General features: G+C 44.0%; 1 protein-coding gene across 1 annotated transcript in view; it reads left to right on the forward strand.

Moving 5' to 3' along the window:
- STAG3 (stromal antigen 3) overlaps positions 1-12,957 on the forward strand; it is a 263,346-nt gene that overhangs the window by 225,039 nt on the left and 25,350 nt on the right. Inside the window, exons 28-30 of the mRNA XM_040415168.1 lie at positions 5,943-6,065; positions 9,664-9,893; positions 10,588-10,723. Of these exons, the coding sequence (XP_040271102.1) occupies positions 5,943-6,065; positions 9,664-9,893; positions 10,588-10,723 (489 nt within the window). The remainder of the gene's footprint in view (positions 1-5,942; positions 6,066-9,663; positions 9,894-10,587; positions 10,724-12,957) is intronic.

Raw genomic sequence — 12,957 nt, forward strand, 5'->3', positions numbered from 1 at the left:
TTAGGTGCCGCGGATCGCAGCTACCGCTCATAGAGGTCGGGAGTCGGCTATGTGATTCTGCAGCGAGCTCCCGCCTCCTGTATATGAATTAATGAGAGATTTCTCTTCATTGGTGGCGCAGTGCGCCCCCCCAAGCCCCCCGGTATCAATCATTGGTGGCGCAGTGCGCCCCCCATCCCAGTATTAAAACTATTGGTGGCGCAGTGAGCCCCCCCAGTATTAATCATTGGTGGCAGTGGCCACAGGATCCCCTCTCCCCTGCTCCTCCGATCGGAGCCCCAGCTGTGTAATCCTGGGGCTCCGATCGGTTACCATGGCAGCCAGGACGCTACTGAAGCCCTGGCTGCCATGTTCAGCTCCATGCTGCTGTGTGCACAGAGCAGCAGGGACAGTGTGAGCTCCTATCAGGGTGAATAGGACAAGGGTTCTAGTCCCTAAGGGGGCTAAAAGTTTGTAAAAAAAAATATATATAATATTAAGTATAAATGAAAAAGAAAGATTTACAAAAAAAAATAAAAAAAATACACGTTAACAATAAACATATTAATTTTCAACAGATTTCTGTAGAATTTTTTATTTTTTTTTAAAAATGAAAATTCCCAGAATATCGGTATAAATTATCGGCTATTGGCCTGAAAGTTCACAAATTATCGGTATCGGCCCTAAAAAATCTGTATCCGTCGATCCCTAGTATGTAGTCCAGTGTGTGATCATCACATGCCCCCTCACAGTAATAATGCCAAAATATGTGCCCTCTTCACAGTAGTAATGCTCACACATGCCCCCTCACAGTAATAATTCCAAAATATGTGCCCTCTTCACAGTAGTAATGCTCACACATGCCCCCTCATACTAGTTATGCCCAGATATGTGCCCCCTCACAGTAGTTATGCCCAGATATGTGCCCCCTCACAGTAATAATGCCAAGATATGTGCCCTCTTCACACATGTAATGCTCATACATGCCCCCTCACAGTAGTTATGCCCAGATATGTGCCCCCTCACAGTAGTTAGGCCCAGATATGTGCCCCCTCACAGTAGTTATGCCCAGATATGTGCCCCCTCACAGTAGTTATGCCCAGATATGTGCCCCCTCACAGTAGTTATGCCCAGATATGTGCCCCCTCACAGTAGTTATGCCCAGATATGTGCCCCCTCACAGTAATAATGCCAAGATATGTGCCCTCTTCACAGATGTAATGCTCGAACATGCCCCCTCACAGTAGTTATGCCCAGATATGTGCCCCCTCACAGTAGTTATGCCAGATATGTGCCCTCTTCACAGTAGTAATGCTCACTCATGCCCTCTCACTGTAGAGGACCTTTCACCGATTCTTACCCTATGAACTAACTATACAGACATGTAGAGCGGCGCCCGGGGATCTCACTGCACTTACTATTATCCCCGGGCGCCGCTCCGTTCTCCCGCTATGCCCTCCGGTATCTCCGCTCACTAAGTTATAGTAGGCGGAGATTCCAGTCCCTAAGTTATGGTAGGCGGAGTCTGCCCTTGTTCTGCTCTAGCGCTGGCCAATCGCAGCGCAGAGCTCACAGCCTGGGAGGTTATTTTCTCCCAGGCTGTGCGCTCTGCAATGCGATTGGCCAGCGCTACAGAAGAACAAGGGCAGACTCCGCCTACCATAACTTAGGGAACGGAGATACCGGAGGGCATAGCAGGAGAACGGAGCGGCGCCCGGGGATAATAGTAAGTGCAGTGAGATCCCCGGGCGCCGCTCCACATGTATGTATACTTAGTTCATAGGGTAAGAATCGGTGAAAGGTCCTCTTTAAGCCCTGATATGTGCCCTCCTCACAGTAATATTGCCAAGATATGTCCCCTCTTCACACATGTAATGCTCGCACATGCCCCCTCACAGTAGTTATGCCCAGATATGTGCCCTCCTCACTAGTTATGCCCAGATATGTGCCCTCCTCACAGTAGTTATGCCCAGATATGTGCCCTCCTCACAGTAGTTATACCCTGATATGTGCCCCCTCACAGTAGTTATGCTAGATATGTGCCCTCTTCACAGTAGTAATGCTCACACGTGCCCCCTCAGCGTTTGCATTTCTTTCTGGCAAAGCTACCTGGTTCCGGCTCGCGAAATTTATACCAAGTCTAGTACGGCCCTCAGACGAAAAATGGTTGGGCACCACTGCTTTAGAGCCTAAAGTATCATAAATGAGTGTTGGGGAGAATGGGCACACATTCAGAAACTGTCCCAGGAAAGTGGGGCTACAGAAAGGGCCCGGCTCCATGTTGTCACCCATGGTTCTGGAGTGAGAGGTCCAGTAGGCTCATATAGGTGTGGTGGGCAGCTGTCCACATACAATACATTGTTGTCAGCACTCATGAGGTTAGTGCCTCTGTAAGGGTACTGTCACAGAACCGTAAGTTGTGTACCTGTGTCTGCAATTTGCGAACTGCAAAACACGAGTACTGGCTATGTGTTCTGAATTTTTAAGAACCCACATGGCCAGCCCTATGATAGAAATGGCTATTCCTGTCTGTGATTGCAGACAAGAATAGGACATGCTCTATCTTTCTTGCGTGGCCGCGGAATGAAACTACGGATGCGGACAGCTCATGGTGTCTGTCCGCATCCGTAATTGCGGAACGCATGTGGACCCAGAAATACGGTGGTGTGAATGTACCCTAACTGGGAGCTCCTGCTGCCACTGACATAAGCCAGCCTGTGTGGACACACCGCCGCTGGGGGCTCTCATCCTTCCCATTGCATTGTCTTCAATCATAAAACATTATTCACCAGCTTATTTAGTTCTTTATATCATATATGCTACTTTTGTTGCAGACATTGCATCAGCTTGCATGCTTTATGAAAATGTAAAAAACTGGTCCAGTTTTACCATGTGATTGGTTAAAGGTTTGGACATGGGGTGTGTCAGTATGAGGATAGTCATTTTTTTACATAGTTTTTTTTCCCCCTTAAAAAAAAAACTGATCTGTTAAACTGATAAAACATACATTTGTATGCAGTCATTTTAAAAGATCCTCCTAATACTTTTAGTTGATGTGCCAGATTGCTATGGAAAGTGTTGCATCTTTTATTTTCACTGCGCTTCTCCATTTATTTAAAAAATCTAAAAATAGTAAAAACGTATCAGTAAAAAATTGGTGTAAGAGCGCAAAAAATCATTTCCTTGGCATATATTGCTCCCATGTGTGTGTATAGAGAGAGTTTTATAAAAAAAAAAAATATATATATATATATATATATATATATATATATATATATATATATATATATATATATATATAACACACACACCATATGGTGTACATTTTTTTTCCTGGATGGAACAGCCCCGCAGGCTACCCTATTCTGTACACATCCGGTAAGCAGGACGTTATGAATACATTTAGCGCATGTATCAGAAGCTTACCCAGCACATATGCCAAACGGCAAGAGTAAGGGCACCAGATCTCTTCACTGGAGAGACAGGTCTGTTTGGGATTAAAAGGGAAAGGCTTTGATTTCGGGAAGTTCTGGTAGTGATTGCCCATTATAGTTTTGCTTAATCCCACACAGCCATGTCCCTGGCCATCTCTGCAGTGCATGGGGCTGAGTGCTACATACAGTAGCTTGCGTCCATCTGTGAGAATGGCGTTCCTCAGGTATTCTACAGACGCTTTTACACTGAACAAAAATATAAACACAACACTTTCGGTTTTGCTCACATTTTGCATGAGCTGAACTCAAAGATCTGAAACATTTTCTACATACACAAAAGACCCATTACTCTCAAATATTGTTCACAAATCTGTCTAAATCTGTGTTAGTGAGCGCTTCTCCTTTGCCGAGATAATCCATCCCACCTCACAGGTGTGGCAGATCAAGGTGCTGATTAGACAGCATGAATATTGCACAGGTGTGCCTTAGACTGCCCACAATAAAAGTCCACTCTGAAATGTGCCTCACGCAGTGCAACACATCTCCGTGGCATAGAGTTGATCAGGTTGTTGATTGTGGCCTGTGGATTGTTGGTCCACTCCTCTTCAAAAGTTGTGCGAAGTTGCAGAATATTGGCAGGAACTGGAACACGCTGTCATATACGCCGAACCAGAGCATCCCAAACATGCTCAATGGGTGACATGTCCGGTGAGTATGCTGGCCATGCAAGAACTGGGATGTTTTCAGCTTCCATGAATTGTGTACAGATCCTTGCAATATGGGGCCGTGCATTATCCTGCTGCAACATGAGGAGATGGTCGTGGATGAATGGCACAACAATGGGCCTCAGGATCTCGTCACGGGATCTCTGTGCATTCAAAATGCCATCAATAAAATGCACCTGTGTTCATTGTCCATAACATACGCCTGCCCACACCATAACCCACCGCCACCATGGGCCACTCCATCCACAACGTTGACGTCAGCAAACCGCTCACCCACACAACGCCACACGCGCTGTCTGCCATCTGCCCTGAACAGTGAAAACCGGGATTCATCCGTGAACGGAAGCCTCTCCAACATGCCAGACGCCATAGAATGTGAGCATTTGCCCACTCAAGTCAGTTACGATGACGAATTGCAGTCAGGTCCAGACCCCGATTAGGACCACGATCCATGCAGATGAGCTTCCCTGAGACTGTTTCTGACAGTTTGCACAGAAACTCTTTGGTTATGCAAGCCGATTGTTGCTGCAGCTGTCCGGGTGGCTGGTCTCAGACGATCATGGAGGTGAACATGCTGGATGTGGAGGTCCTGGGCTGGTGTGGTTACACGTGATCTGCGGTTGTGAGGCCGGTTGGATGTACTGCCAAATTCTCTGAAACGCCTTTAGAGACGGCTTATGGTAGAGAAATGAATATTCATTGCACGGGCAACAGCTCTGGTAGACATTCCTGCAGTCAGCATGCCAGTTGCACGCTCCCTCAAACACTGCGACATCTGTGGCATTGTGCTATGTGATCAAACTGCACATTTCAGAGTGGACTTTTATTGTGGGCAGTCTAAGGCACACCTGTGCAATATTCATGCTGTCTAATCAGCACCTTGATATGCCACACCTGTGAGGTGGGATGGATTATCTCGGCAAAGGAGAAGTGGTCACTAAGGCTACTTTCACACTAGTGTTCGGGTGTCCGCTCGTGAGCTCCGTTTGAAGGGGCTCACAAGCGGCCCCGAACGCATCCGTCCAGCCCTAATGCATTCTGAGTGGACGCGAATCCGCTCAGAATGCATCAGTCTGGCGGCGTTCAGCCTCCGCTCCTCTCAGCAGGCAGACACCTGAACGCAAGCGGATCCGTCCAGACTTACAATGTAAGTCAATGGGGACGGATCCGTTTGAAGATGACACTATATGGCTCAATCTTCAAACGGATCCGTCCCCCATTGACTTTCAATGTAAAGTCTGGACGGATCCGTTCAGGCTACTTTCACACTTAGAAATTTTTAAACTTTAATGCAGACGCATCCGTTCTGAACGGATACAAACGTCTGCATTATCGGAGCGGATCCGTCTGATGAAACATCAGACGGATCCGCTCTGAACGCAAGTGTGAAAGTAGCCTAACAGATTTGTGAACAATATTTGAGAGTAATGGGTCTTTTGTGTATGTAGAAAATGTTTCAGATCTTTGAGTTCAGCTCATGCAAAATGGGAGCAAAACCAAAAGTGTTGTGTTTATATTTTTGTTCAGTGTATATAAATAGTTATTGCGCCACCTAGTGGGAAAATAAGGTAAAGCTGTGAAATGTGTGAATGTACATTGCAGATGTAGTAGTGCTGCAGATGTTCACAGTTTCACATACGCAGCTGTGTTTGAGAGACTTAGAACCCGCTCATCCTGATCCTCCTGCTTCATGAACGGAATGCTCGAAATACAATGGCAGCTGACACAAGACCTCATACTAGTAGATGGCTGCTTCATATTGCTGCTTCTACCTCTTATCCAGTACATTTTTGTTTTCTTCTAGAGAAGGTATAAAGTTTTCCCTGCGCTCCTCCCCCGGTGATCCCTGGTCTCCACAGAACCTCCTATTCCTAGATGTATTAAGTGAATTCTCCCCAAAACTTCTTAAACAAGACAAAGCTGCACTGTAAGTATAACGGTTTCCACCTTCAAGGGATCCTCAAGTAACCAGGAAGCAGATCAGTGGGGGTGCAGAGGACCTCTGCCGATGGTCTATCCCAGTGGTGGCTAAGCTATGACACGGGGGTGCCAGAGGTGGCACTCGGAGCCCTCTTTGTGGGCACCTGTACTCTGGAAAAAGTCTATGGAGTACCAGTATGCCTTAGACCTTACCTGCCATTCATCAGCGCAGGGCGCGCTATGAACAGCACAGGCAGTGCACTGAATGCAGGCGGCTATTATAGCTGAATGATAAAGTACATGGAAGATCTACTATACTGGACTGTAGTATTCAGGTTATATTGCCGTGTTGGTACTTTGAGATAAAGTAGGTTTTGGGTTGCGGTTTGGGCATTCGGTCTGTAAAAGGTTCACCATCACTGGTCTATCCTGTGTGTCAGGTCTATCATTGTCTTGGGATATGTTGCCTATAGGCTTCTAATATATATATATATATATAGCGCAAACAAAGAACAGTAGCAGCACACCACTATATGCACTAAGACTAAGTGAACAGGTGAATGTGTGAAAAGGGTCAAATACATGACGCCATATAGTTACTGCAAAGCAGTGGAGAAGCTCTTAGCGCATATTATTGATCAAAAATATGTCGGGCCCACCTACCAGACGGCAAGGTCGCTTCTCATCAGGTGGGACCTACTCTAACATGGAGGGTCCAGCTCCATTGTTTCTCTGATTAAAAGCACCAAGGGGTGGGGGATGGGCGAGGAGTGCTAAGTTCCACAGAGGATATATATATATTGGATTTTGGACACTATGTAAGTAAGTGTAGAGCACCACCTATATTCTACATTTAAAGTGTACTCTGGATAGATGGATAAATAGGTATATATGTGTGTGTGTGTGTGTATATATATATATATAAATATAACCTTCCTCTCTCACTAAGGGCATAAACACATAGCTTCAGCTCACCTGATTAACTCTTTCTACCCCGGGCCAGTTTTCACCTTCCTGCCCAGGCAATTTTTTGTAAATCTTACATGTGCCACTTTATGTGGTAATAACTTTGGAACACTTACTTATCCAAGCCATTCTGAGAATGTTTTCTGGTGACACATTGTACTTTATGACGGTGGTAAATTTGAGTCGATGTATTTTTCCATATTTTTTCTTTTTTTTTAAATCTATTTTTTTTATCTGAATTTCAGTTTTTTTTAAGACCGATAGTAATGCCTTATAAAATTGTTATCAGCCATCATTCCCCATATGTCTGCTTTATGTTGGCATCATTTTGTAAATGTAATTTTATTTTTTTAGGATGTTAGAAGGCTTAGAAGTTTAGAAGCTGTTTTTCAAATTTTCAAAAAAATTTCCAAAACCATTTTTTAAGCACCAATTCAGATATAAAGTGATTTTGAGGGGGCTTACATAATGGAAACCACCCATAAATGACCCCATTTTAGAAACTACACCCCTCAAATTATTAAAAACTGATGTTACAACTTTAACCCTTTAGGTGTTCCACAAGAATGAAACGAAATGGAGGCAAAATGACATTTATTTATTTTTTGCATATTTTTCATGTTAAGCAATTTTTTCTTGCAACACAGCAAAGGTTAACAGCAAAATAAACCTCAATATGCATTACTCTGATTCTGCAGTTTGCAGAAATACCCTATATGTGGTGGTACAATGCTCTATGGGCACATGGCAGTGGTCAGAATGAAAGGAGCGCCATTTGGATTTTGGAGGCAGATTTTGCTAGAATGTTTTTTGGGCACCATTTTGTATTTGAAGAGACCCTGACGTACCCCTACAGTGGAAACCCTCAAAAAGTGACTCCATTTTGTTTAAGTGATTGTCTTACGTCAGGGTTAATTTTTTGCGGGATGAGGTGACGTTTTAATTGGAACCATTTTGGGGTACATATTACTTTTTGATGACTCAATATCACGCATTTTGTAAGGTGAGGTGACAAAAAATGACCTGTCACAGTTTCTATTTATTTATTTTTTCAGAATTTTCCTGACTGGGTAGGTCATGTGATATTTTTATAGGGTAGGTTTTTTCAGACGCAACAATAACTATTTTTATTTTCATTACGTTTTACACAGTAAAAGCATGTTTGACAAAAATATCTTTTTGTTGCCATTCTCCGAGAGCCATATTTATTTTACCTTTGAGTGATGGTCTTAGGTAGGGTCTCATTTTTTGTGGGATGAGATGACGGTTTGATTGGTACCATTTTGGGAGACATATGTCGTTCTGATAATGTGGTATTACACTTTTTGTGAGGCAATGTGACAATAAATGGCTGTTTTGTCATAGTTTTTATTTGTATTTTTTTACAGCATTCACGTTAGGGGGTAGTTTATGTGATATTTTTATAGAGCAGGTTGTTGCGGACGCGGCAATACCTAATGTGGCCATTTTATTATTTTTGTTACGTTTTACTCCGTAAATGCATTTTTAAAAAGAAAAATTTCATGTTTTTGTGTTGCCATTTTTTGAGAGCCATTTTTTTTATATTTTTTGAGCGATTGTCTTATGTAGGGTCTCATTTTTGGTTGGATGAGATGACTGATTGGTACCATTTTTGGGGTACATGCACTTTTTTTTATTTTTTTACAGCGTTCTCCTGACGGGGTGGATCATGTGATATTTTTATAGAGCCGGTCAATACGGATACCTAATGTCTACTTTTCTTCTTTTTTTTTTTTTTTTTACAATTTTTTTTTATTACTTAATTATGGGGGAAAAAACATTTTGAATTATACAAATCTTTATTTTAACTAGTTTTTTCCCCCCAACTTTTGGGGGTCTGATCCCCTCTCCAATGCCCGGGTGAAAATCAGGGTTGTACCGCATGTGCATAAGGCTACATGCACACGACCGTGCTGTTTTTTTGCAGTTCGCAAACCGCGGATCCGCAAATAACGGAATCCGCCCGTGTGCCTTCCGCAATTTGCGGAACGGGCGGCCCGTTGTAGACATGCCTATTCTTGTCCGCAAAACGGACAAGAATAGGACATGCTATATATTTTTTTTTGGGGCCTTGGAACGGAACAAAGGATGCGGACAGCACACGGAGAGCTGTCTGCATCTTTTGCGGCCCCACTGAAATGAATGGGTCCGCACCCGAACCACAAAAACTGCGGTTCGGATGCGGACCCGAAAAACTGTTGTGTGCATGAGGCCTTAGTATAAGAAACAAAGGTGCATGCACAAGTACACAGGGCCAGGTGAGATTATGTTGCTGCTGCCTGGCCCTGTCAATCAAAGAAGCTGGGGAGGGGATAGCCATAGAAAGTCGCGGGCTTTAGCCACCCTTGTTGCACCAAATGCCTAATTTATATTTTAGCAAAAAGTATAAAAATGTAAAATCTAGAGATGCAGCTAGAGATGGACCACTTGGTGGCCATTGATGGACTGCAGATTATGGATGTCTGCAGCCATGGACGTGGACAGATTTTCTGCCCAGTCATTACTGAAATAAAGCATTTTCCACTTATACAAGTTTTATAGGAACTTAATACAAAGGAAATCAGAAATAATTTAGTAATGAGTTTAAATCTTCCACTGCGCACCACCATCTTTTCCAGCTTACACTACCTTGAGGAGACGTGCCAGCAGTGCATTCCACCCGAAGAGGCTTTGAGCGTTAATAATGAAGGCAATGAAATTTGGGCGCCGCTTCATGCATATAGAAAGTCACTGGGTATCGACATGGAGTCTGGTCCTGCTACACCAAGCACACGAAGGGCAAAGGAGAGGAGACGGACTCACTCACCCAGGGTCTCTCCAGTCAGTAAGAAGAGAAGGTTCACCAAGGGTAAGTAATCCTGAAAGAGGATGGAGGCTGTATTAGAAAACCTGAGCTCCGACCAGAATGTTAAAGGGTGGACAGTGATTATGTATGCCGTCAGTGAGGACCTCCCAATGATATCTATGGGAACATGTACGCTGGGGCTTGTTTCCCTCAACAGCCCCCTTCCGAAACACAGCAGTAGGTTTGGAGTGGTAACTTCTTTAAAAGAAGGACCCATATGTTCTAGGCCTCGGTGAGGGCCCCAGTGGTTGGGTACTCACCAATCAGACATTGATGATGCATAAAGTATCAATGCATTTTGTTGGAAACCCCCTTTAAAGAGGCTCTCCCATTGCAACAGCTTAGCCCCTATGCATCGGATAAGTGTCTGATCAGCAGTGGTTTGACTACTGGATGCCCTTTCTGAATGGACCTTTGTGAACGCACCATTCAGCTGTATGGGTCTGCTGGAGAAAGTTGTGTAAAAGACAGCTAGTCCCAGCAGTACCATAGAGCTGAATGGAGTGGCAGTTAGGACCACCCTTCTCATGATCGGGGGTGGGTTGGGAGACCAGTGGTTGGACCCCTGCCGATCACACTTATTCAAATCCTGTGTTGTCCTAATGAGAATCTCCTACGTAGATGTAGGGCTATGAACAGGATGTGTGTACGTAATGTTCCCTTCTTTCACTACAGAGTTCTTACGTTCTTATTTCAGAAGATTCCAACAGAGTCCTGACTGACGAGGATGAGGAGCAGTCACCACTGTTGTCTTCTACAGTGCTGCACAGGAGGAAGGCCATGCGGAGCCCTGCAGAAGACAGGGGAGGGTCTGATTCTGATTTTGATACCAGGTCAGAAACACAAGTTCATTTTCTGTGAAAGTCCAAATAAACTGAAAAATTCTGTTAGACCTGGTTCAGGTCCAGACGCTGGTTAAGGGTACATTTACACGACCGTGTGTAATCCTTTCCCGCTTTGTGGTCCGCAAATAACGGAACCGTGTGTCCATAATTTGTTTCTGTTGTGTTTCCGCATCCGTTCCGTATGTCCGCATTTTGCAATAGTAATATATCAGAATATTTTGCACCAAGATCAGGGGGCAGGGTCTTCAATTACACGGAAACGAATCCGCAAAAAACAAATGACATACAGAATGGTTTCCGTATGTCTTCCGTAATTTGCGGATCCATTGACTTGAATGGGGCTGTGGACCGATCTCTGTGCGGACAATAGTAGTACAAGCTTCATATTTTTGTGGACAAGAAATGCGGAAACACGGATGCGGATAACATACTAAATGTTGTCCGCACATTTTATTCACCCATGGGAATGAATGGATATGCATCTATTCCGCAAAATACGGAATGGATGCGGATAAAATTATATGGTTGTGTGAATGTACCCTTATCGTGTGTTTGTACGTGTTGGTGCAAATTTGCACCGTCTTCACTGTGACTAATCCATTTTTCTATTTTGCCATTTTTATACGTATAATTTTACTCTTTAGTTAAAATTTCTCTCTGTTCCCTGCATTTTTATTTGTTACGTGTCTTTTTTTTCTGGATAATTAGGTCAGGGGTAGCACTATGATGTGGTTTGCATTGGGAAAGGTGGGTTGTTTTGGGGGGAGCAGTTACTTATTTTAATCTTTTTAGTTTTGGTCAGCATCACATATTCTTTGAGTTCTGTATATGTGGGAAGAGTGAAGGTGAATACCGCTTTTACCGTCTTTTCAGGGTCCTCAGTGTCTCTGACTGCCAGGTGCCCAGCTGCTTGGCCAGCTTCCATAATCATGTACTGTATACAGTATATAGCCAAGTACAAGCGTGTGGCGCTCTCCAGCAGACCCATAGAGCTGAATAGAGCAGCAGCATACATGACTGCCAATCCATTGAAACGGGAGAGCACGGGGTCCTGTTCTCATGCTTGGTGGGGGCCCCAGCAGTCATATCCCCACCGATCACTTACTTAATATCCTGTGGATAAATTGTTGTAATCAACCCCTTTGAGCCTTTAACTTGACATACAACGAAATAAGTCCAGTTCGGGATTATTGGGCAAAAATCAAACAATGCAGCACACCACCATTAAAAATCCCACATTTTTATTTCACATTGTTAAAAATTGTCACTGGCAAACATAACATGTACGGCTCAGCTGACGCATTTCGGCTGCCAGACGCTCTTACTCATAGCTATATGTTAATGTGAAATAACTACCGACCAATGAAACAGCATTGTGGTTGCAAATCAGATATATATATATATATATATATATATATATATAATCAGAATATACTGCGTCCCACATAGGAGTGTGCCATGTCACATAGCGGTGCCCACCCAGGTTCTAATCTGTGGGGTGCTGAAAAAGTCTTTAAGATAAAATAAGTAAATCAGAATTTAGGATTTTTAATGGTGGAGCGCTGGATCTTCTGTCTGGAACTTGCCGTCCAACAGCTGGACCGTGCACCTACTTTATATGGTGGATGAAGCAAAACTACATAGGGTGAACTGCAAATTACCTGATGGTGCAGCACTGGCATCTCCCACAGCACTCAAGTAGCTACTGTAACCTCCCCAGTACACTACACTAGCAGATCCTAATGGCAGTGTCTGTCACAGCCATTTACATTATGCTGCTAAGTACAGCAGCAGGTAGGGATGTGAAAGACGTTGGCAAACATTCCCTTTTTTGATGTATTAATCAATATGCAAATGAGGCTGCATGTGCCCAGTGGGCAATCCCCATTGCAGCAAGTGGTCAGGCTCTCAGCCTTAATTCCTGCCCCACATCTTCCCCTCTCTTCTAATTGATGGCACCTTTTCCACCCAAAGCCATGGATTCCAGTGCTAAAATCAATGCAGACAGGCTGGACTGTACGGCATGCGTCTATTGATCGTCTCCAATCAGATTTTGTACCAGAAGATCAGCGGTTTTTCCATTACGTCCTATGACAGCACCTCTGAGAGGCCATTCTCTATCTGGACAGGAAAAGGCAACTTTCAAGATCGCTTAAAAGGATCCACCTCCTCCTCATTGTTTCATGCTTCATATCCATAGGACAAGGCTTTGGTACTCTCCA

Source organism: Bufo bufo, chromosome 1 (genome assembly GCF_905171765.1).
Source record: "Bufo bufo chromosome 1, aBufBuf1.1, whole genome shotgun sequence".
NCBI lineage: Eukaryota > Metazoa > Chordata > Amphibia > Anura > Bufonidae > Bufo > Bufo bufo.